Genomic DNA, 25,992 nt, shown 5'->3' on the forward strand with positions numbered 1-25,992 from the left:
TCTGGAAACTGCCTGCTCCCTGAATAGGAACTGTCCTCGATGGAAGCTCATCCCAGCATCCACACGCACCATCATCTTCAACCATGGGTGATTTGGAGGTTCTGCTTAAATTTTAAGGGAGTGGGACGACACAACTGTGCCACTTTAAATCAGTTATTATTACCCGAAAAGAGCTCCTGCAAAACTAGGAATGAGCTGAATGTCCCCAGATAGCTCACTGAATATGGCAGTATCTCATCCAGCATGCAGGGATTTCAAAGATCACTCACTGTTGAGGATCCATCACCACCTATCAATCACATGCCATCAGCATATTTGGGTCTGTCCTTCACATTAACTCTGTGGCTAACTGCAGTGTACAGCCTCCTGTTGGGCCAAACAAGACAATTCAGCAAACTATGACAAACTCCTCCATGGTTATAAGGCATTTTTAAGTCATTCATTACTGCATATGTCCAAAACAATCAGGATATCCAAATCAGAGGGGAGACAGCACATCAAGGTGAAAACTGTCATTAACCCTGATGTTGTGTTGAAGGTGTATTCATAATCAGCATGTCGAATATCACGGCTCTCATTTTATACTGTTGTTAGCTTTGTAAGACAGATTGATGGGGAAATACTGAACTCAGTGGGCTGTATCTATCTACTGTCAAACATTTCAATCCTTATCCATGTTGTAACAGATGCAGAAGAGCTTCTAGATCAACTGTCCACTTTTTATGCCACCAAATGCATTTGCTTGCACTTGAACATGTCCATGTAAATCAGATTTGGGGCATGATTTAGGTGCACTGGATTTATGAGAAATCCATTAAAAATGTCTTCGTTATAAACACTGAGCTTATCTAGTTCACTCCCATAAGCAAATGCATTTCAGCTTCTAGATATTGCCATCTTGTAAAACCTGCACCTTTACAATGGCTAAAGATCAAGGACCCAGCAGCCCCATCTTAAAGAGAGGAGGTGGTGCAAATCTGGGCCTGTCACTGTCACAGAAACTGTATTATATGGCTTTAAACTAGAAAAAAAGTGCCAATCCCTGTGAGACACACTTTAGATAATCACTATAGAGATCATGAAGTGTGGATAGATTTATGTATATAAAATAATGTTATACGGAAGCAATGATGGTGATAAATTTTGGGTTAGCGGTAAATACCTCCAAAATACAGTATGATACAAATAACTGCGAAAGTGGGAGAGACAAAAGGTGGCATTAACAAGGAAATTTGTAAAAATAACACTGAGAAATAAATCTGGAGGCTTCTAGTAAAAAAAAAAAAAAAGATTTAAACAGAGATGTCATTACACACAAGCGCACACACACTGGTCAACTCAAAGTGCAAACTACAGAGGACAGGTCTGTTGTACATGCAAAGATGAGCCCTGGTCTTGGGGTGTAGACAATTAGGGGAGGACTTTAGTGTGGAAGTTCTCTGGAGATGTATCGACACGAGGTCAGAGTGATGCTGCTGTAACTGCTGGAGAAGGTGGACCGCCCCGAAAATACATGTTCAAAGTGGATAAAAATGACTGGACTTGCTTCATCTGATACCTGTTGTGCTCAGAGCAAACATCTGCAGATTTTGCAAACATTAAATGAAATAATGTGGTGGAAAAAAAGTGGTGTATTGAGGAGAGTGGGATAAAAATCAGAGGGCTATCAATACTTCATTCTGTTTGTCATGATTTTCTCACAGCACAAATTAACCTCGGTGATGTGGCAGAGCCCTTTGTTTATCTTATCTAACCTTCTATTTGAACTAACTGAATGCAGCTCTAAAAGGGCTTCTTTTCTCAATAAAACACAAACACATCATCAAGGGCTCTTGATCCCTTCAGTAATGAAAGTTAAATGCTTTGAATGCAGCGTGGCAATCAATCGCTGTGGCAGGGGCATGGGGGCTAATGAGGAGGCGAGGGGGTCGACGCAACACCTCCTACACACACGCGCACATGTCCGCGTACTCACACACCGTTAGACTGTTGTCTTTTATTTAAAAATATTGTGGTTTGGACATTTTTATGCACTAATGATCTAACGTGATAAATGATTGCCTGAATTTATGTTCAACCTTTAATCCACAGAGGACACAATTGACAAGCGTCTATTATAATCTGTGTAATTTCCCCATGTTATTTACATTGTTTTCTATTTTTGGCACTTTGTAAAATTTTATTTGAGGGCCCAAAATCCAAGCTTCTATGCAACTCTGCATCTGTAGGCTTTTGAAAAGTCTTCCTGTCCATGTCTGTCTGGGTTCAGACATCAGATTATTGTTATTGATTGTCTCACTGAGATCAACATCATAGAAAGCTAATGGTATGCATATGATTGCATTTATCAAACTGACAGGCACACTGCAGAAAAGATTCCACAATTATGCAAATTTGGTCAACCATTGCAAACCCATTTAGCTTAAAATAAGCGAAAGAAAGTAAATTTGGACCACAGCAAAATGCAAAAAATGAAATATGTGTAAATATCACTAAACTTTGGGACTGGATGTATACAAAATACGCCTTCAAAACAAGTTTACAAATGCATCTGCACATTTTCAATTATTCCTGAGCTATTTAGGACATAATGACACTGATTTAAAACAGTTTGCACATGTTTTGATATTATTTCTGAAAGGTTTCTGGGTACTGAACATTCCAAGATTTAAGTACGTATGTTTGAAGTTGGCATTAGAGACACAAGGACTACTTTACTGACAAGAAAGTGTCTTGTTTAACGCCTTTCCTTAAAAAGACTATCAACCTGGCAAATATCCTAAGTGTACTTGCTGATTGTGGGTGAAATTTAAAGTGATTTTGAAGTGTCATTTCTCAAATTGAAAACTTTATATGATGGCTTGTGCTTTGCTGCTTCTACATTCATTGTCAAATTGGAATACACATTTTGGTGTTGCATCATTAATGCTCATTCGGTTTATTAGAAAAGATCATGATAATTATCGCCAGAGTGGTAATTAATGATAATGTATAATCGATGTTCCTATGTGCTCTGTTTGGCAGATGAATCATTATTTACCCCCACTTCACAGAGTTTTTTATCCTGCGCAGACAAATCAATAAACCATGTACATGCATGATTAAATTAACACACTTCCATTATCGTTTTACTTTGAATCCATTTAATTTTCAGTGATATCACTGCTGTGTAGCCACTTGCAGACTGTGTTTCCACACATGTTAATAACAGCTTTGTAGTGCATGGGTGCTCCCTCATTATTTTCTAGACTCTGGTCTCTTCAGTCACCCGGACTGCAAAATGTGACAAGCAGCTATCTGCTCCCACAGCTGAGCGTCAAGTCATGTGCGAGTGTGGAGGGCCGGAGGGGGGGAGGTTGCATGTGCAAAGCAACAGGGCAGAAACCACGGAGATGGCGGTGTGACATGCAATATAATGTACCAGTAAATAATACTTACATAAATATCTGCACCATAAAATCCATCCTGGTAAACAACACTGCAGAGGATGCAAACACAAACAAACAGACAAACAAAGTAAAACAAAAACATCCAGATTAGTGCATGTTGACATGCAGGCACCAGGCTCCTACCAACCGACCCCCATCTCCGCAATTCAAAAGAACATCCCAAACCAATAAATAAACAGATACAAACACTGAAGAGTGGCAACAACAGATGAGGCATGATAAAGCGTCCTGTCTGCTTTGTAATGGTGGTAAAGGAGGCTGGGAAGGCCCAAAAAACAATGGCTAGAACTTCTTTCTTTTTCCCATCAAAAGCCCCGGGGCATTCATATCAAGTACATTTTACAGCTTGTAATTTTAAAGTTAAGTTAAAGTGTTGAACATTTCAAAGTGTCTCTCCAACACAGGTCAGTCAGCATTGTCAGAGCTAATGTACATTCGGTTCATGGGGTTACCTTGGTGGAGTGCCGTATTGACCCACTCTTCCTCCCTTTAGGTCACTGACCCTGTTATAGAACTAATACCAACCTCTTTTCAACTGAGGGACCATGATGTTTGCAGCCTGCTGACATGTCTTGACATATAGCATAACCCCAGTTTAAAGGTCACATATTTGTGCTCATACCTGCATGATCTATAATGTTTGAAGTCCAAAAAAAATTGACTGAGGATATTTTTGTGTTTGTAGCCCCAACTTAGCATGAAATAATTGAACAAATCAAAGCACTTATTTTCCAGCAAATGTTTACCTCCATTTTTACATTCTTTTGCTTTGGTTGTAAATGAGAAATCTTGTATTGTCCAGCATTTTAGGCAACATTGTTTTGTGTTGACTATCTCAGGGGCATCTTTGTACAGACCTGTCAGTCCTGCCATAATCCGGCATCTATCAATTTTGGGCTTTGCAAAACTTCTCCTGTTGACATGAATCATTTTTCTATGATTTCTTTAAGTCCAACCTTTTACAACTACCAAGATATTTTCACAGTATCAGTCACTCTGTTTAAAGCCCATGCAGGTAATCTTATGCAAGTTTATTTATTCCCCCACCCCCAGTTCCCGAATGGTAGCTCACACTTAATCTACCCTCTACACATAAATCTGATTATAATTCCATTACTGGAAGCTTCTCCATTCTTGTGTCCTGAACTGTAGAGGAATGTCTTGTATTACAGCATCAATGTGCTGCATGTAGATTAAATCTTCTTTCCTCTTTCCGGCACGTGTGTGTGTGTGTGTGTGCTTGTGCATGTTTGTGTGTGTATGTGCATGTGGCTAAGAGAGGAAAGACATTCTTCATCCAACTTCCAATAAAGCTAGCAGGATGCTGTTGTCAGTGGTGCATTATGACGGAGTTCCATTTAACATGAAGAGCTCCTCAGAGAAACAAGCTTCCAATTTCAACAGGCAATAGGCTGCTTTCCCACCGTTTGTGCTATCTTTAATAATCAATACCCTCACAAATGTCAAGGTGGCCCAGAGTGCCGTTTGACTCATTAAAACATTCTGTGGTACTGCAGGAAAGCTACATGCACACATTGGCTTATTGATATTATAGACTGTCATGTCAGTCTCTCTTACATACTTGAAAGAATATTTTATTAAAAACAAATTTGGCTTCCCCGCTGTGACAGTGGATTTATATTTGGACTTGGCTCATCATCTCTGAAGACAGTTTTAATAAAAATACATCACAGTCAACATTAATAATTCACTATCCAACTGCCACCGGGGCAATTAATCGGTATAGCAGCATTAATGAAAATACAATCTGGAGCACATATCTCTTCGTCAATACCAAGTGTGATTGTTCTCATAAAGTAGCAGCTTGGCTGTCTTCTATATTGCCATAAAATCTCACACTAAGAGTGATAATGCGCCATTTTCAGGACTTGGATTTTATATGGCTGGTTTTATATAAGCAGTTTCTGTATATATATGCGACAAAAAAATCTAAATTGTACCTGAAGTAAGATGATCAGATACTGTAATGTGTTTGGGAAACTGGAAAAGGTAAAACAAATGTATAAAAGAATGCATTTCATTTTCTTTTTGTTGGGTTGTGTTATGAATCACGGTTGCAATACGAAGCCACACATAAACCAATCTGGCTGGATATCATATTGGAAACATGGTTAAGTGGAGTGCAGTATTTATTTTTTGGCTGGTAAGTGTTTCTTTCTCTCTCTACTCTCTTCTCATAAAACTGGCTGTATAAAACTGATGAAGAATTATTAAAAAAAACATAAAAGTTCTACTTTGTGGAAGAAAATTAATCCTAAGTCCTATTAACAGCTAAAAATAATAGCTGAGTTTTAGTAAAGTTCTGTATTTGATTTAAGCGGCATTAATAGGATTGAAAAAAAAAAGAAATCGTTAACGCTGCTATTACAGAATAAGCCGTTAATGACTTTTTCCAAAGTCAAACCAAAGTCAACCAATTGTAACAAAAGATGCAACAGCTGTCTATTGTGTTGGCTGATGTGGAACTGTGGCCACAAAACTATACAATATAGAGAAAATGGTATTTAGACATTTGCTCTGATCCATGTACATTAGAGATTCAGAACGTGACTTTTTCAATACTGCCCCAGTGGCAGTTGGATAGCAAATCTAAATATACTTTATGAGCCATCGGGCGTCTGAGACATGGATGTGTGCGTATTAATCGATGTAAAACAGGAAACTGCAGTTAAGTTTTAACATTGATGAGAAAACGCAATGACTCAATATGTTTTAACAGTATTTATCGATCAGTTTGAACTAGTTCAGTGCAAAAAGTCATTATCCCCGACCGCAGCCTGAGTCTGACCCATGTCTGTGGATGCTGTACATTCCGTGCAGGAGTTTATACGTGAATGAAAAAGTCTTTCCTTATTCATCCTTAATGCACTAACCCCCAAGCTCAGTGCAGCCTGGCAAATGTGAAAAGGCCCTCAGTGGAAGTATTATATAATGTCACTTTCGACACATTGAATTAACAATAGTCTGTGTTTATCTCTGCTTTGAAAGCAGAGCCCGTGGAGAATGGATAATAGTTACATGTAGTAATATTTCAAAATGGATTTTATATAAGTATATATTAGAGAAAATAACCCTGGTGATGCCCTTTTTTGTAATGGTCAAACAAGTATGACAGTAACATGGAGGTCTGACAGCTGATATTCCACGTGCATGTGTTCAAATTAGTGCATGAATTTGGAAACAACTGCATGGCAATAGTGAATTAACTGTCACACAATTTTCTGCTTCACTGACAAGTTGAGCCTGACAGAAGTGTCATGTGATGGCTGTTAATATTAAAGCGTGGCAGAAATTTCCGGCTTCACTGTTACTGCTCAGTGATTTTCATTACTTTGAGAGCTGATGTCAGCTCATTGGATCGAGAAGATTTCTACCACTAAATGATTTCCTCGGATTATTTAGTTTGCATTGTTGCGAAGGTATCAGGTTCAGAAAAAGAGATTGTGAGTTTATTTTACTTGGGGGAGATGCAGACGATAAAATATATCTGGGAGTGAACTCCCACCCCGCCAGCCTCCTTGCTGTCCATTTGCTTGCTGTCAAAAAAAAGTCATATAGAAAAAATTACTAAAAAAAGAATGACAGGATAACAGCAAATCAGATCTGACTGCTCAGAATCCACAGCTCTGCTTGACTTGTCTCCAGATCACTCAGCCATGGAGGGTCAGACAGAGCTGCTTCTGGGGCAAAAGAACTCCAGCTAAAAGTATACATAAAGGGCCTCCCGTTCCACCATCAACACAGCCATGCGCAATGACACCAAAGTACAAGGCCAAATTTCCCATGAGTTCGTGCAATAGGCACATGTCTCAAACCATGCCTGTGGGTTGATTCAGCATGCTAAAGAAGTAAGGGGGTGTGTTGTGCTGCGAGGCGAAGCTGGCATGCATCGCTCTGCTGATTCTGAGTGGTTGACGAGACACACGACTTTCCATTGTATGAGAGGGAAGGAGTCCAGAGACCAAGCAGAGAGAAATGACATAAAAAAGACAAGAACAAGAAAGGACACTCACCCGCCGTAAGCTGGAATGTGGGGAGGTGGCGCAGCTGCCCTGAATGTGTTGAACACAGTTCGTCCCCGACCTCGTAGGTGGGCTCCTCTGTATGCTGCTGCGCTGGCTGCTGGGTAGGGAAAACCTGGTACTGGAGCGAAAGGGCAATGATATCATGAAATGAACCTGCAATTTACATGTTTGTCAAGCTCTTTGAGTAGTAATGTGCAGTGTAACACTGATCTGCTGACTCACTGATTGTTTGGATGCTATTTTAGAAGCTTGTATCAATGATAGGGGCTATGACTCCTAAAGATATTTCTGCAAGTTTTAAACGTGCGTAAGAACAATTATACAATGTTGCCTCTACTTTCATTTTCACAATTACAGCAGCACTGAGCCTGTGAAGATAAAAGAATGCAGAACCCCAAACACCATACTATAGACTACCATTCAGTAATTATACACAGCAATGTCCGGTTTTCTATAGTTAAAACACTCTTTATACTCTCTTTATAACATGCTCAGGTAACACTGACTGATTGTTTGATTCATAAAATATTGATCCATACATAATAGGTAGAAAAGGGAAATATTAACTGTTACCAGATTTGTAAAAATGGTAGCAATTAGGGTTTTTTTTCAAAGTCTGTCCACTGTCCAAATTATATAATCCATCCATCCATCCATCCATCCATCCACCCTCCACCCATCCACCCACCATCCCTTCCATCCATCCATCCATCCATCCATCCATCCATCCATCCATCCATCCATCCAGCACCTCCCACTTTATCCCTTAAAGTGGTCATTGGAGACTCAAATAAACACAGAACAAATCACCAGCTCATTGCATTAACTTATCTACCAGACACACACACACACACACACACACACACACACACACACACACACACACACACACACACAAGCTTTATCACTCAAATATTTTATTTTCCTAAACAAAAAAAGAGGTGGCATTAAGTTGGTTTACAGGGCTTAGGTCACGCCCACTTAATTAACATTAGTGAGAATCCTGTGAGAATATGTAAAATAATCCCCATTTCTAGTTGAGGAAAAATGAGGAGGAGAAAGAAAGACAAAGTGGCGGTTGAGTTGAGCTATTGCTGTGGTATTCTTATTAACTTATCATTAATCTTAATGGAGGACGACTGACACAAAGCTTAATTTGAGAGCTGGGGTGAGTGAAGGTTGAGAAGGAGATCGAGGTGCCATTTCCAACCCTAATTATACATCTCTTCAAAAAAAGAGATCTAATAAAATGCTAATAGAAACACTGAATCATTCATTGACCTGATGAAAAATGGAAGGTTTGAGCCAAAGGATAAGAGTTTCTCAAAGAGAGACAAGGAGAGGACTGAGGCAGGTAATTGTTCCGATTCATCTTTTGTCACCTTGATTTTTTAGACCATGTGACCTGGCTATCCTTAAAAGTCACACTTTAGTCAAATTTCATCAATGGGGGTTTTCACAGACAAAATTAGCTGTTATTGTATTGATTGTTGTGGAAAAGAGAACACACTTGTACTTTAGAAAAGTGACATGTAAGGGATTTAATGGTGGCTTCAATCCAAAACTCACATTGTTGTGTTGGTGCATAAATAAAGTAAACATTACTGTGGGTGGCATTAAGCTGCTGGATTGACTTATTTGGTCTGACGTATGGTAGGCAGTCATACTGGTTGGAGGACTTGTTGGCACCATTCATTTACATAACATGACATTACATGGCATGATGAAAAAGATTAATGTGTTGCGTGAGCCGGACTAAAAGTGGGCTTATGAATACCCAATAAGATGCAAATATGAGGAAATCTTCCATCACACCCAGACAATATGATTATTTTTTATGTGTTCTCCCAGAATGTTCATAACAGCAGGCATGTAGAATGTACAGAGCAATAAATGGATTTATCTTTTATGGATTTTTATCACAGTCTCCAAATGGCCTCACAGAAAGTAGACTTTCAGCCAACCGCTAAAGAAATGACATTTCACAGAAAGAAATTGAATCAAAGTATTCTTAAAAGTAAAATGGAATATCAGTCACAGGGGGTCATTCACCTGAACTGATCTTCAGCTACATCTAGATAGTTTAATACCATGTACTGTTTGACTGGTCTGCTTCCAATTTTGCCCAGTATAAAGAATCTGTTATTTTGTGCCGCTACTAACACAAAACCAGGATGTATTTACCATTACATCATGTTCAAATGCGGATCCTAAAAACGTGGGTGTTTGTCAAACTGCGTGAACAAAGAATGATAAATGCTTTTAAATGCTTTGTATGTCTACGGATACACAAAGACACCCATGAATGCCACAATGGTATTTTGGAGATTTGAAAGGTGAAACAAAGGTAAATCAATACAAAGCCATTTTGTAATTAAAAGAACATGGGGTGAATTAGGCAAACTACTGTCTGGAGAAATTGGAAATATTGATTTTAATTTACAAAATATATTTCACACCATTTAATGTCCTTGCAGATATGGACAATTAGATTTTCCCCTCTTTCCTCTTGTCCTTTAGTTTCCTTCACTCCTCATCTCTTCTACCACATTGCTTTATCTTTTCCTGTTCATCTTATCACATTTTTTCCCCCACCTTAATGACCATGCTTAATGAGTGGGTGGGCCGGCAGTAGTGGGCAAGACTTCGGTTAGGTGAGTACCGGGATGGCCGGTATTTGAGATGACTTGTGGGTGGCGTTGGCGGCTGCAAAATTCGTGCAGTTTTCAGCTGAGATGACAGACTGTTGTTACATTTGTGTGACTCAGCAGAGTTCTTGGTGCTATAAACAGACTTTGCATGGTTGCATGTTTGCAAGAAGAGGGAAAAGGAGAGGTGATGAAGGTTAAAGTGAAAAGGGAGGGGGGCCTGTGAGGAGATGGAGAAAATGAAGATGTCGAAGAAGCTGAAGTACAAAACGAATGAGGGGGAGGAAGATAACGACAAAGGAGATGGTGACAGATGGAGAAGGGCATGTCTTACCTGCATAGAATTCTGGGCTGTAGACGGCACTGACCACTGGATTTAACTTCCAGCCTGAAACGAGACAAATGAGGACAGAGATGTTGTTTATTGCCACTGTTCTGCCTGAACTTTTCACCTTCCATTTATGCATTCAGATGACAGAGCAACCAGAATTTACATGACTTGTAAGGAGATATGTTTTATGTGAAGGTTATCTTATTCAAGGTTTGGGTTTTATGTTTGGTTTCAAAGACTGATATATGACATGCCTGTCATCGTTATCTACACAGGCAATGTCTCGCTAGACTTGACTTTGTTGGTTTGTTGGAGGACGTGTGTCTGTCATCTTCTTGTTTCAGCCAGAAGCCATAGACTCCATTTGCTGGGCACGTGGCAAAAATGCTGACACTGAAAAAATCTTCTTTTGTTTACATTTTGGGGATTATGAGCCAGACCGTAGCAGTATATAATGCCTCCTTTTTATGCCCACAAAGACTTCAACAACTTGAATGGCTAAGCAGAACTTCAATTTAAAGAATTTCTGTTTCTCAAATATAATATAAACATATAAAATGATCTTTGCAGTCGCTGCTGTTTATTTATTTACTTGCAGAAATACAGGTGCATTCAGGTCAGTAAAAGTTAGAAAGTATCAAGACTTGAGAAACTCCAGACAAGACAGTACCACTACTTTTTTCCCTCCATTAAGCTGAGGCCAAGTCAAGGTTATGTTTAAATATGTAGAATATACGTTTCTTGTATAAGCAGTAGCATGCAGTTACACATAGATTTATGTGAATATTTTATTAGAAGATGTTAGTCCAACCAAGAAATGATTAAATGTGACTTAAACCAGGTCCATATATGTGCCTAGATGAGTCTATTTAAATGTCACTCTAATTTAGAATGGCAGGTCCACATATACTATATTGATTTTATTATTTTAAGTACTATAATGAGATCGTGTTAATATTTTATATTTGATTACTTGATATGACTTGAAGAATATCACACTTTCCTAGCAGGGATGCACTAAATAGTGTGGTCCACATCATTTTCAAAATAGAAATGATAAGCATCAATGAAAACGGACAGAGGAACACTGGGGTTGAAAAGGCCATGTTGCAAAATGCTTATTTTTATAAAAAATAATGCCGAATGTGGCAAGCTGCCAAGCAGAAGACAAATATACATATAAAAACCATATTCTTAAAGTGAAATATTGTCTTATTTTCTTCATCCCCCCCCCCCAATATTTTTCCAATTTCAACATCAAGTTAACTTTGAAAAAACTGAAAAAAAAAACCCAATTCAAGCTGTTCTGGGGTTATAAAACTAGTCCCTTACAGGCCCAGATCTGTGTTTTTTTCTGGATTTAATTAAAAAAATGATGTCAATATATGGTTATATTTGGGTTAAGCAAGCTTAACTTACCATTTGCATATGGGTTGACAGTTTTCTTGTTTGTCATTACTCGGGCAGTTGCATTATTGACCTATAGTAGATAGAGACAAGCATGAGTCATGGCATCTTTCTGTTCATAGGGACTGTTAGAGAAGGTTTGCATGCATAGTGTCCTAATTTAATGAATAAAGAAAGTTGTAGACTGTATCATGGCAAACATCCATGTCATTTGTGTGTTTTCAAAACACTTAAAAACACACCCAAAGAAATCAGTCTTCTTTCTCATTTCCAAGTGTTCTATCTTATGACATTTTCTAGCATGCTCTCCCCAACTGTAGTGACATTTCAGTAACATACAAACGTAACAAAAGTAAATAAATAACAGCAGATGCACTCAGAGACAATATGTTTGGTCAATGTATACAGTAGATGCATGCGGCAGGGAGAAGTGGAATTAAAATGAGAGAAAATGTCATTGGGAGGGAAGAAAAGTGTAGTTGGGGCATTATGCAACATCAAGTCAACTCTGAAGAGTGAGAAGAACTGATGTGACAAAAGCAACACAAAGCATACACACTCAGACCACAGCCTCTCGAATTCATCGCAGTTGAAGACATTGGGAATCAAAATCAACGGGAAAAAAAAGAAAAATGATGGAATAAAATAACCAAATCAACCAGTCAAATCATTCCGAAATTCGAACGAGTACCAAACAGGGAAACAAAACCAAGGATGCATCAACTCTTAAAAACCAAAAGAAATTAATTCAAAAAAGAACATTGAAAAAAGGGTTTTCAACAATCTCAGATGTGCAAACAAATCCATATCTCAGTCAGTATTGCTCGCATATGAAGCTTCAAGGAGGACACTCAGTGGATGAACACGCACGCCGACACGCAAGAAAGATATGTATGTCAATATACAGCATCAACTCAACCACAATTCAAAAAAGAAATGTCATGTGTGTCTCAGCGTTGCAAACGTTCCAAAGAGAGAGGAAGAGAGAGAGGAAATGCTGGCAGAATGGCTTGCTCGCCCACACTTACCATTCCCAAACCTTTTTTGGCCCCGCCCACTTGTTTGTGTACTGTTGTAACTGATGGGACTCTAAATGAGCTACCATTGGAAAGATGGTGGGGGAGGAGGAGGGGATGAGAAAGGGATAAGCAGTGTCTTACTCAGGTGGCCAAGAAACCTTTGCAATCATTCCACTGCACAAACTCTCTCTTCTTTCAGCTCTCTCCATAAAAGCATCTGGCTGGCTTCTTAAAGTATAACTCTGCCCATTTTGTCCAAACAAGATGCCTTTATCCATCATACTGATTGACTGAGAGCAAAAACATTTAATTGGCTCAACTATACAGCAAATTACAGAGTGGCTGAGCTTTCAAATGGAATCCAACAGAACCAGCAATTAGTCTGATTGGCTCAAGAGAAATGTTTTCATCACATTACATTTGATTGATTTTCAATTAAACAAAAATATGTAAAAAAGTAAATAAATATGGTTCAGGGTTTCTATAATGAAAGCATTCATTTGGTAATGCAAATACTACAGATTTTTTTTTAAATGTACAATTCTACAGAAATATGGTGTCATGTTTAGTTAGAGATAAACTAAACCAATCCTAAAAAAAGATATGTCATTTTCAATGGTTATAGACACGGGGCCAGCACCTGAGTAATGATCAGACAATATCTCAAAATGCAAATTGAGGCTTGTCAGAGAGCATTCCCCAGTGTTATCCCTGCAGCATGAGCTTCATCAACCATATGAATAAGGCCCAGTAACAGATCAATGTAAAGTAAATTGGCTTTTGGTACAGGGCAACTGCAGGCTGGACAGGAACACATGTAAAATCCTACTTCAAATTGAATGTGGTATTTCAATATTATTCTGCATTGTTCTGCCACAGACAAGAGCAAAATGTTTGCTCTACCTACCTTGCAAATGAGGTGATGAGAGATCAAATAATGATCGATTTACAGGACAGCCAAATCCTGTCTTTGAGAAAGCAATGTACGTTGTTTTGGGTGATCTTAAAAACCTTTGAAGTCATAAATCTCTTACTCAACCCAGCCTCCCTGATTCATATTTCATTTCATGTCTCACTTGCAAGCAAAGCAACACGCCCCTACTGGCACAGACCCTTGATGTATTTTACCACAGGGCTCTGAAAGCCTCCAAAGTGATTCTCTTGTAAGGGCTCTACTTATATTTCATTTGCAGTGGACAGGCTCATCTGTAGCTGCGTGACTTGCAGCTGGATGTAGCAGGAAAAGGCAAAGCTGTAGTGTTGCTCCTCCAGATGTGCTCCATTTAAAAAAAATAAAAATGTAGTACTAAATCACATAACTTGTTAAGATCAGAACTGTGAACGGGAAAAATGTCCATTATTTGAGGATTGAGAGACGATATGTTGACTAAGTTGGCGTGTCAAGAAGGTGAATTGTTAAATTAGAGTAGAGTAAGAGCAGCACAGATCACAGCCACGAGTTGCCATGGAAGATCTACAATCAACGAATGATGAATACCACAGTGTGTTAATTGAACTTTTGTAGATTTAGCACACTGATTTCCTCAGTGGGAGCTCTTGAGTGATTTTCCTTTAAAAAAAAAAAATTCAATTGTGATGGCCAATTTTTAATTACATTTATCAGCAGGGCAACATGAATCATTATAATCAGAGTGGAAATTCTGAATAAAAAGTGTCATACTTTAAAACATGATTCACGGTTGTCACTTTTTTCATTGGAACTAACTGTATGGATTCACACAGTGTTGTGCCTTCTCCACCATGTTTTACAGTCGCCCACGTGTGGATAAATGCCGGAGGTTTATCCTTCAGTTTCCATTTCATACATAAAAATCTGATCTCTTTGACCTCCTTTCCCAGCTGCTGAAGCTTTTGACCTCCTTCAGTGTAGGCAAAAGGTTTCTTGCTGGACTCCTCCAACTGTCTTCATGCACATTTATCAGTTTCTGGAGATGACCCCGGTCACACTCCCATCATTTCATACATCCTTCACTTTGCTTCTGATTTTTGTGTAACTGCTTGTGACTAGTATTGCAATAAAGAATTTACTTTACCTCCACAGAATCCAGTCAGTTAACAGAATGTATGATTTACTGATTTACTAAAATCTCCAATAAGGAGCGCTAAATTGCATGCTTGTGAAATTTTTTTCCACCTTCTGGGTTTGGTCATTTTATAGGTTATCTTTGAAGACAAATTGCGGAAGTGACAAGTATTTTCCGTAATTTCCGGACTATAAGCCGCTACTTTTTTCCTACACTGTAAAAACTTATTCTATACCGCTTATTCTACCGTGCGACTTATTTATGTTTTTTTTCGTGGCGCACTATCACAACTATTGTGAATCAGTCATTTTCACTAACCCTCATTAACATGGAAAATACTAGAAGAAAAGCATATGATGCGGCTTTTAAGTTAAAAGCGATGAAGAAGGAAATCGAGTTGGCGTGCGTAATCTTGGCATACATTACGGTAATCAATGGCGAGAAGGTGGCGACGCCCGCCTGAAGAACTGATCGAAAGCAAAAAGACGACAAAAGCTTTTAGACGTAAACATCGCAGGTGGCCCAAGCATGACAACTTTCTGGAAGACTGGGTCAACACACAGAGAGCAGGCGGCCGCTGTGTTTCCGCTGTACAAATCAGACTGAAGGCAAAAGCAATCGCCACCGCGATGAAAATAGAGATTTTAGAGGTGGGCCATCGGGGAGTTTTAGATTGTTCATTGTTTGAGTAAAAAAGCATAAACAATGTAATTTGTGTGTAGCTGATACAAACGTATATTTCAAGGTAGCTGCATTACAGACACCCTTAGAAAAAAAAAAGCATTTACCGGTACAATATATTTATGTTGCTAAGCGGATTAAATTAGTTTAAAAGGTTAAAAAATCCTGACGTGATGCAAATTGGATTTAAGGTCTCTGTATAAACATACAAATGAAAAGAGTGGCTGTTGTTTCTTACCTGTCTGTTTGTCACTCGTCAGTGACTCGTCTCTTACGGTAATAAAAACATATACCGGTACTGAATGTTTTCGATCTAATTTTTCATATTACTATGTGGGATACCTGCGGCTTGTATAAGTACAAAATTGATTTTCTTTCTAAAATTAGATTATGCGGCTTTTAATCAGGTGCGCTATGTAGTCCAGAAATTACGGTAAATGTGCTTCCCATGAGGTTGGGACCTTTATGTAGCTTCCCGTTACAGCATTTAATACATCTCAATGCAAACCTTGCAGCTCTAAGATGGGCTGTTAGGTGACCTACCTAAAGGATTTTTTCTTTTGTCGTTCCAAATATACTGACATAGACAAAAAAAATGTTTTCTACGTCATTGTTTTTTGTTCCTGTGTCTCCTCCTGGTGAAAATGACAGCAGCCAGTGTGCATAAAGTCATTTGCAGCGGCCCATCCAATGTTCTATATTTAGACGCAATCACAACCACCACAAATACTTCCAGGTTTAGGAAACCGTACTATGTGTGCTAATATTTCTCATTTGAATTTTCTCCTCCCCGTATTTTGATCACCGGGGCAGAAAACGCCCCATGTTCCCTATTCATTAAGGCCGATGCTTAATGGACAGCGCATGATGCTTTGGTCACTTCAAAGACGCAGTCCTCCGTTCACACTTCAGCTCGCACATATTTTTCGCAGGAGTTTTAGTTAACGCAACCCTTTAGTAAATTTGACCCAATATGCATTTAGGTTTTTTATTTAAAATATTTCTGATTCATATTAACCAACTATGTGAAGCTTTGAGGCCAAATCAACACATTTCATGTCACACGGTTTGGTTTGAATTCCCAAAAGTTAAAGGGGATAAATATGAGGCAACCCCCCCCCCCCCCCCCCCCCCCCCCCACACACACACACACACACACACCCCTGTTTAATAGTGTAGCTGATCTTATTCTAGCAAAGAATTACAGATACTTTAGTTGGAGTGATGAGGAGATCTTGGGAATAGCATTTGTGAGTCAAGATGAGATGGTGTGGTGGAAGTGTGACAGTGATAGGCAGTAAAGAAAGCTTGAAAGAATAGGGTCCTACACCTTGGACTATTCTTTGGAAAGGTCTAATGGTAGCTTCCTGCTGAAGAACATTGTTGAAGCAGAAGCCTGTATTTTTGAAGTGTCAAGCATGATGGAGAGATAATTGCCTAATTTAGCTTGAGGGGGGTTTGGGGAAGTGCATCTTTGTGATGTGAGTTCTTCGGCCTCTGGTAGTAAATTGTAGCCGTGCTGGATAGAGCTATCGTTGGTTTTCACTTGGATGGAATGTAATGAGTATGTGAAGTGGCTTCACTACATAATCTGTCAACTGGAAAAACACAGGTTGCAGTGCAGGAGCTGGAGGGTAAAGCTGTGATTAAAGAATGTGGGCCACGAGCCGTCAAAGCTGCCAGATGATATGGGGGAGAATATGCATGGGAATAAAAAAAAGATCCACGAGTAAGATTTCAACAAGTAGGTTGTGTCAAATTGATTTGATTGGTCGTTGTTGAGGTCATCGTATGGATTTGAGGTAATTGAAGAACAAAATCCATGTCTGAATGACAGGTCTGAAAAACAATACCAGCGGCGGTAAAGAGCATGGTTACTGCACCACCATGGCGATGGTGTGTCTTGCTGAAACTGAGCTACCTTTTTTCCTCACACTGGACAGAGGAGGCGAGCACACACTGCTGATTGGGATCCCATTGTTCACATTTGCTTTCAGTTTGTTACATCTGGCAAATAAAGAACTCAAAAGTGCAGAAGGCATTGAACCGTGACAGGCACCCTGCTAGGTTGATCGATACATAGATTTAGGTACTTTTCTCTCATTATTTTCTTCAAGGTTAGATTTCGCTCTTCAGGTGTGCTGAGTGAGTCTAATAGGTTGTGGTGTTAAACCTTGAGTTTGATGGGATTTCTGTGCAGTGTTAAGTAGAACTTTGTGGAGTATTTAAGTGTATGGCAGTTAAAAGGAAATGCTGTAGCAGGAATAGTTTCTATAATGCGAAAAAAAGAACTACAACATTTTTTTTAGGTAAAAGTTATTCTTCTGGGGTCTGACTTATTTAGTAACTTTGAAGAACATGAGGACTTGATGTTGTAGCTTGAAAACGAACCCAAAACACATAAAAATTTAAACAGCAACTTCAATGTGAGCAAACCCTCTGATTTTAGAGGGTGACTTGTTTATCCTGGTTCAGAATATACACATCTTTACAGTCCAGATTTGTACTTTCTTATTAGGTTTAGATTTATTGTTTCAGTTCTGTTCTGACATATTAGAATACTGTCAGATAATGTGAAATACAATAAACTACATCGTTTGCCCACCATCCACTTCAGACATGTAAAAAATTGCCTGTGTGGACCTTATTTGGGGTTCTGTCTGCATGATGCTGAATTGAATTGTACTATGTAGTGGATCGCTTCAGCTCTTTGTATTACTACTACTTGGTTATGAATGTAGTAGTAAATATTTCATATCTTAGTGGAATGAATGCATATATATATATATGGATAGAGTTATGCTTCAAGGCAGTTGGGATTTTGGTGCTCATTTTTTGAATGGCAGCAAGGTAGGTGACACCCACCACCATAGTGTCATTTGACTGAAAAGGATAACTAGTAAACTTTAGATATTTATTTTTTTTTAATAATTATTTTTTCACTAAAGAATAAAACCGCAATACGTCACCACCAACAAACTCTAAGGCTTTTTAAAATGTATTATTTCTTTAACAGAAGATGATCATGTAAACCAAAGCAAATCAAGAAAGAAACAAAGAAAAGATCAAAAAAGCAAAGAAAGAGTAAAACGAGCAAACTCGCGCACAGACAGTAAAATGCTAGGTATTAATGACGACAGATCTGCATGAGGAAATCTAGCTGTTGAGAACTGGAATGACTTAATAATTTGATGGTAGGCTACGATGTTATGATGAGTCTCAAATACACAGACAAAGGAGCACCCACACACACAGACACACAAACATACACAAACCTCTAGAAAAGTACAAGAAAATAAGGACACGGAGAAGAAACAGGTGGAAGGAAATATATATGAACATGCACCTCGATCTTGCGGCCTTCTACCACGGTGCCATGTAATTTTTCTCTGGCCCTGTCCGCATCCATGCTGTGTTCAAACGTTACGAACCCAAAACCCTGGATGTAAGACGAGAAGAAGCAGGTAAATCAGGCACATTAATTCTTTTTACCCACATCAAACAATGTAGAGAACAAACTGAAATATCAGATGAACATTTTTAACATAGATATATTCACAGATCACAAATCTAGATTTAATCTTAAACACCACTTCTCCACCCTTGCTTGTCACATACTATACTTTGTTTTGAAATTAGCTTACTACCGGCAAAACTTAAAAAGCTGCTTGTCCAAATGACTCATAGGATTTTTTTTGTTGTTGTTTTTGTTGGACAGTGTGTTAAAAAAAGAAAGTCCCTGTCAGCAAAAAGTGTCAGCTGTCACTTTGAAATCAAGCTAGTCATTGACACCATCCCCATGGAGAAAAACTTTTAAAAAAAGACTTTTAAAAGCCAGTTGTTAACTGATAAAAGTCATGATGAGTCCAATCTCACACAGTATTTCTAGTGTCTTTTAACTGCATAGATGTAATTGAAAACACTGAAGAACAATACAGGCCTATTAGCAGTATTGGCATTTGTGTTGACAAGTTTTCGTTTTTGAACTGACGCTCTTCACTGTTTTCACACATTAATTGCCTGCTCTGTTCTATTTTTCATTTAAGCCCATGAGAGTTCTTAACATCCCTCAATAATAACTAGCACCCCCAGAGGGTCTTTGTGACAGGTGCATGAAGTGTACTTAGCTCGACAACCTTCAAATCATGTGAAAATAATTTGCTGCAAAAAGAAAATTATTGAGCAATAAGAAGTAGAGCATCCTGGTTACACTCATAATAAAAACATGTGGTCTAAATAAGGATTACACAGGCAATGAATCATGATTTATTTTTGTACAGGACAAAAACCCCAACCTATTAAATAATGTCATTTTACCCTGTATTTTGCTTGCGTTTTTATCTTTTCTAATCTTTTATTGGATTTGCCATGTGAAATTATGTATACGTATAGCTGTCCCATGTATTTCATGTATATTTATTTTCCACAAAGTAGCTACTTTGCACAGGGAGTCCATGACAAATTTCCAATAAGAGACAATAAAGTATATTCTATTATTTTGTATTTTATTCTATTGTATTCTGTACATTGATATCATGATGCAGCTATTAATTAATCCAACCAAAGGCTTTTGTAAGTTCACTTTAACTCTGTGGTGTTTTCATGCTACATTACATCATAATTCCTCCAGCACTAAAGCACAATTTGCATGTAGTATAAGGGTATAAACAGACACTGTTGGTCCCGTGCTGGGGATAAAACTGCACTCATTAATCCTAGCAGAATTTCAGAATCCATTTCAGAATATCAAAACTCTAAAAATTCATCAGAGTGAAAACATAGAAAGTACCTTAGAACCACGCTCGTTGAAGATGATTTCCACATCCAGGATTTTGCCAAATTGCTGCAATGACACAATAAAAAATAAACTTGGTGGTTTTACATATATATCTATATCAATATATATCAATATTTATATACATATAGATATATACGTGTGTGTTGTTGATCAATTGCTTATTACAAAAAATAGCATTTAACATCACAAAACTGCCGGTCATACTTACACCAAACATTTGTCTGAGATCGGGATCTCGAAATCTGAAGGGGATATTGGAGACGTGAAGTCTCTTGGGTTGGGTCTTACTGTCTGTGCTTTCAGGTACAGTCTGTGATGGTGGCTGACTGTCTGTCTGAGCAGCGTCATCTGTCTGCTGGGAAACAGAGAGGCGCATGACTGAGACTTCACAGTGAAGGGAACATGAAATCACTGACCAAGGTTAGACATTCTGTCTGTCTGTCTGTCTGTCTGTCTGTCTGTCTGTCTGTCTGTCTGTCTGTCTGTCTGTCTGTCTGCCTGCCTGCCTGCCTGCCTGCCTGCCTGCCTGCCTGCCTGCTTGTAAAATGCATACACAGACACAAAATACATGCTCATGCACATATAGAGTGCCAGCAGCAGTCTCTGTTTGTCCTTTAGCTCTCACTGTGAGTGAGATCAATGGTTGTTAAACACCAGAGACAACTCCACAGTCTCCAATTACACTGCAAGAGTGTGTGTGTGTGTGTGCGTGTGTGTGTGTTTGTGTGTTTGTTATCAAAACTGTTGGAGTGTCTCAGTTCTGGTTTACAGCCAGAGCATGTCTTGTTCATAAATTAATACTTCAGAGACAAATAGAAAATAGAGATGGAAAAAAAGCACCAAATAAAAAACCTGTGACCAGTCCAGATGTACAAAAATATATATTAAAATCTACACTGATATAGAAGAAGAGCAGTCTTTATTGTTACTGTACAAGTACACCAAGGTATCAGTCAGAGCAGGCTAATAAATGCAGAGTTTAAGAAGCAGTAAAATCAGTAAAATAAAAATATTTTTTTCGAAATGTAAAGGATGTATATACCTAAAAATATAAGCAGATTTAGAAACCTACATAAGAAAAATGTACAATTGTAAGATATAAATAAACAAGGTGAACAGCAGCAGGACAAGGTAGCACTGCACAGTCGAACCATTGTATTGCTATATTGGTTACTGCATTGTATATTTGACATAAATTATTTTGTTCAAGGCTGTCATAAGTTTAATATTCAAAATCATATATTTGTACTTCAGAGGAAAAATTGATAGTACGATACTTGTGGAGAGCCTGTACTTTATACCACCATATAAAATTACAGTGGTTGGTTGGACGTAAACAGATGAGAATCCAGTCACCATTGCAGTTTCACCATTTGCATTACTTACAACTAAAAACTAAAATAAATGGCAGTAATGTACTATAATAACACAGATTAGCTGAGGGTGAAAATGGTGGTGATAATTATTCCCATTATTTGATATGAACAAGGCGTTATTTACACTGCTGGTTGTACAGTTGAAGAGCTGAACATGGCTGCCATAAGCAACATTACAGCACCAAACTCGTGACTGTACAGTGTTCTCCTTTCTCTTCTATTGTTCACAAAATGTCCCAGGCTCCAAGCCAGCTAAAAATACACCCTGTGTGTGTGTGTGTGTGTGTGTGTGTGTGTGTGTGTGTGTGTGTGTGCTTGTGTGTGCAGGCGTGTGTGGGTGCCTGAGCTTGAAAAGAAGCAGCATAAGGCCAGCAGACTGCAAGTCTTCCACGCAACGCCTAGGTATATACTGACACATATGGAAAGGAGTGTGTACACACACACAACAGCGACTGCCATCTGTGCAGAGTCCTTCGTTGGCAGCGACATCCGCCTACACTCACACACCAAAGAGATAAAACACACAAACTGAGACAAAGCTTGTCATCTCATTGCTTTTGTTGGCATGGCGAAATGATATGTGGGGGCCAAGCCAGGATGAATGCAAAGCACTTTCAGACATATTGGAGATTCTTCTGTTGGTGCAGAGATTAAGAAAATATCTGATAGTGAAGAAACAATCTACCTTTATATTTTTATATAAGGGAATTATATATATATATATATATATATATATATATATATATATATATATATATACACACAGTATATTATAATTATATATTTAATTATATATATGTTTGTGTGTGTGTGTGTGTGTGCGTATGTGTGTGTGTATGAATGTATATGTCATTAGTCATTTGACAGCATTTAGCAAAAATAAATAAATAAATAAAAAATATATATATGGCATAATATTTTTAATATTATTTTAATCAGTTATCGCGGTTACATATTATTAATATAATGACACTGTGGAAGGATTCCAAATATGTTTTTGTGGCAGGTTGTGGCTAACATCTAAGGTAATTTCCTAATTTGCCCAGATTTAGAAAAATGATTTTATTCATGTAGTCAGTAAAAAAAAAAGTACATGAGTTGCAGCTGAGCAGTGCCTCTGATCACGCCAGGGGTTGTCCAAAAGTATGGGCAGTAATTTGATACTGTGGCTCCACTTTCTATGTCCTGCTGGACAAATTTACAACCAGTTTAAGATGACCACATGCATCATGCAAAAAGGGTAGCCTTTGTTCAGTCAAAGACAAGGAAGTGCTATTATCTGATTTTTCTAATACTTATAGAATACATTCTGTGCAGGGATACAACGTAATTTATATATGAACATGTTTATAAAAGTAAGTAAATGTGTGTTTGAACAGTTTACAGAGAAACTTTTTTTCTTTCCTGTCCATGTAAAAACTGCGGGGTTGGACAGGAGGCTAATGTTGCTCTAAACACCGATGAGGTCATTCCCCCAAGATGCACACACAGCACATGCACCACATTACTGAGAGGCTGCAGAGGTTCAGCTCCAGCCTCAGGACATCACACAGAAAAAGTCTATCATGCTGACAGACTTTACAGTTAGCTAAACGCTTCTTCCAGTACCAGGTTCACTTTGGATAAATGCTTGTAATGCAGCCAGCACGTTGAGATTTGATTACTCTTCATTATTGTGAAAACTCAAAGTGCTGAATGTGCGACATTCTGACAACTGACTTTCAATTTAAAAAATGAAGGCGATTAAATAACGGCAGGCCCTGGAATGAGAGACAGTAAAACTGGCAAGTAAAGGTAGAAGAAAGATTAGGTTTAAAAATCCAAAGTTCTCTGTTTTCTGAATGGGGCAAATTTATAAAATGCTGCTCTATGGTCTTGTCTCATCATGTATTAAAAATATTCCAAATCAAATTCAGACAATGCCTTTCATATTCTTATAGCTGTAAGCCTTCTTGCAAAATAGACCATGACAACAAAAAGTTAAGGGAGAAAAAACCTCTTTTGTGACTTAAACATCCAGCACAATTTCATTGTCATTTGTTTTGAATTTGTTACTAGCAAATGAAATTGGAGGGACTTTAATAGAGCTAAACATGTAAGCTTGTGGCCAAAGCTGGTACTACAATTACAATCAAAATACAATAACGCATGAAATCCTTCCGCCTCCCCCAGCGTAGAGGCTCCCTGTTAGGGTGTCAGATCCAGTGATCTAACCCATTCACATTCGAATGATGTACTGTCTCAATTACGTTTCATATTGTCATGGCAATATGGCCATATGGCAATGGCTGTGCTAATATTGGAACTTTTTCCACAGTGCCTCACCATTATGCCAGAGAAATGGCTGTGCTAGTGGTCTCTGAACCAGACACTTTGCTTTTACCATTGTCACTGATATGAGTATTTGAAATTAACATCATTGCTTCATGTGTTACCATATCAGAGCTGTTTTATGATTACTTTGAATGATTTCTTTTAAAATACTGCTCCTTTACCAAAATGTCAAAAGTTGTTAGTAGCCCATGTCAAACGCCTGTTCTCTTCAAATAATCAAGTTATTTAAACAAAATCATGTAAGGTATTAGTCAATACTAATACATAAATGATTAGTATCGGTACCAATAATGACACACTTAAATCACTAGATGGCCTATAGCCTTTAATTTTGTTTTGTGACCATGCAAATACCATTTTTGACATCATTCATGCCAATATGCTTGGTTTGCATTTAGTTTATTTAGTAAATATTGATCAATATTGATCTAATTTTTCTTCTGAATTTTAACACGATGTTGGAAATCACAAATAACTTCATCCTCTGTGTCTGTAACATTAGATGGGGTGTAGTACCTCAGCTCTCTGTGATGCCAAACAGCTGTTGTGAGCAGCTGAGCCGAGATATGCAAGGGTTAAGAGGAAACTGAGCAGAAGTGGATGAAAAAGAAGAGGAAAAAAACAGAGAGGGAGGTTTGCTGATGCGAGGGGAGGAGTGCAGCAGGCAGGCTGACTAAGGAGGTGATGAAACTTCCAGATGTACAGTCTGCTGCTGTCTTCACACTGCCAACATACCCGCACCCTATCACTCTTTTCTTGCGTGGAATCACGTGGAGAGGGAGGTGGGTTTGCTGCATGGCACAGATATAATGGCACAATGCTCCCAGCATGTAAACAAGGGCTTCGTGTTTGATAAAGCATATTGTCAAAATCTGCAAAGATTAATAGGGAGCTGGAGACATTATACCACAGCTCTTCAAGCTGCTCTAACACATTTAGACCAAGATGACTGTAAGCCAAACTCAACACTCTCTATTTCCTTAAAGTGTAACTTATTACATTACTTATCCACTTTGGGTTAGCTTAAACGGCTAAACAAAACACACATGCAATGATCCATCAGATGTCACCAAATTCAGTGTCCTGTTTACAGTTGTAAAGAGGTAGAATTGACAAGAATAATATTTCCCCAAAAAAGGATGAAAGGAAGCAAGAAAAACATAAAGTGGTGTAAAGGCAACACCTGGAAAATGACAGGAATAGAAAGTTTTTGTCAGATACCTTTCCAACACAAAACCCCCATGAAGTGGAGCTATAAAAAGTGTCTCAAATAGAAAGACAGCATCTTCTGCATATGACCTTTAGTTGGGACACTTTCTTTTAATGTTTACTTTTAAAATGTTAAGTGGATTTATTTTCTGATATTACATGCAAAAGTGATATTCATACTCCCGACTTTCATTTTTACTTTATCGACATTTTCTTCCCTCAAATTACATTGGCCTCTTTATTTTAGGGGAAAAAAGCAGTGAGATTCCTGGATGTGACATTCAACCAACCAAGGTTACCATCTGCGTTCATCATAGGATTTGAGAGGATAAAATGCTTGCCGTCTTTGCTGTTGCTGAGTTAATAAGACTTGAAAAACCAAAGGTGCATCACAAATTCGCCCTACAGTTCTTTAGTCGAAGGAGAAAGATCCAAAGTTTTAAGTAAAGGTGCAGTGGAGGTCAAACTTGAGGCCAACCACTGTAAATTGTAAAGCCTGCTTGACAGGTTAATAATTACCCAAGGTGTGATTTCCCTGAGGGGAGAGGACATGCCCAACTCCCTATCGCATTCATATTAATGCCCTGTCACAAACTTCAATAATCCACGTCTTTATGTCATCCGTGCAACACGGTGTAGATGAGAGGAG

At 38.4% G+C, this 25,992-nt stretch overlaps 1 protein-coding gene across 12 annotated transcripts in view; it reads right to left on the bottom strand.

The window, feature by feature from the left end:
- rbfox1 (RNA binding fox-1 homolog 1) overlaps window positions 1–25,992 on the bottom strand; it is a 203,428-nt gene that overhangs the window by 11,334 nt on the left and 166,102 nt on the right. For 8 of the 12 annotated variants that reach the window (XM_029836328.1, XM_029836329.1, XM_029836330.1 and 5 more), the window contains 7 exons: window positions 20,633–20,779; window positions 20,416–20,469; window positions 18,973–19,065; window positions 11,894–11,954; window positions 10,478–10,531; window positions 7,484–7,613; window positions 3,439–3,478 (listed from right to left, as the gene is read on the bottom strand). In XM_029836328.1, coding sequence (XP_029692188.1) covers window positions 3,439–3,478; window positions 7,484–7,613; window positions 10,478–10,531; window positions 11,894–11,954; window positions 18,973–19,065; window positions 20,416–20,469; window positions 20,633–20,779 — 579 coding nt within the window. The remainder of the gene's footprint in view (window positions 1–3,438; window positions 3,479–7,483; window positions 7,614–10,477; window positions 10,532–11,893; window positions 11,955–18,972; window positions 19,066–20,415; window positions 20,470–20,632; window positions 20,780–25,992) is intronic. The other 4 variants (XM_029836336.1, XM_029836335.1, XM_029836334.1 and 1 more) reach the window with 2 other exon arrangements.

The sequence above is a fragment of the Takifugu rubripes genome, chromosome 5 (assembly GCF_901000725.2).
Source record: "Takifugu rubripes chromosome 5, fTakRub1.2, whole genome shotgun sequence".
NCBI lineage: Eukaryota > Metazoa > Chordata > Actinopteri > Tetraodontiformes > Tetraodontidae > Takifugu > Takifugu rubripes.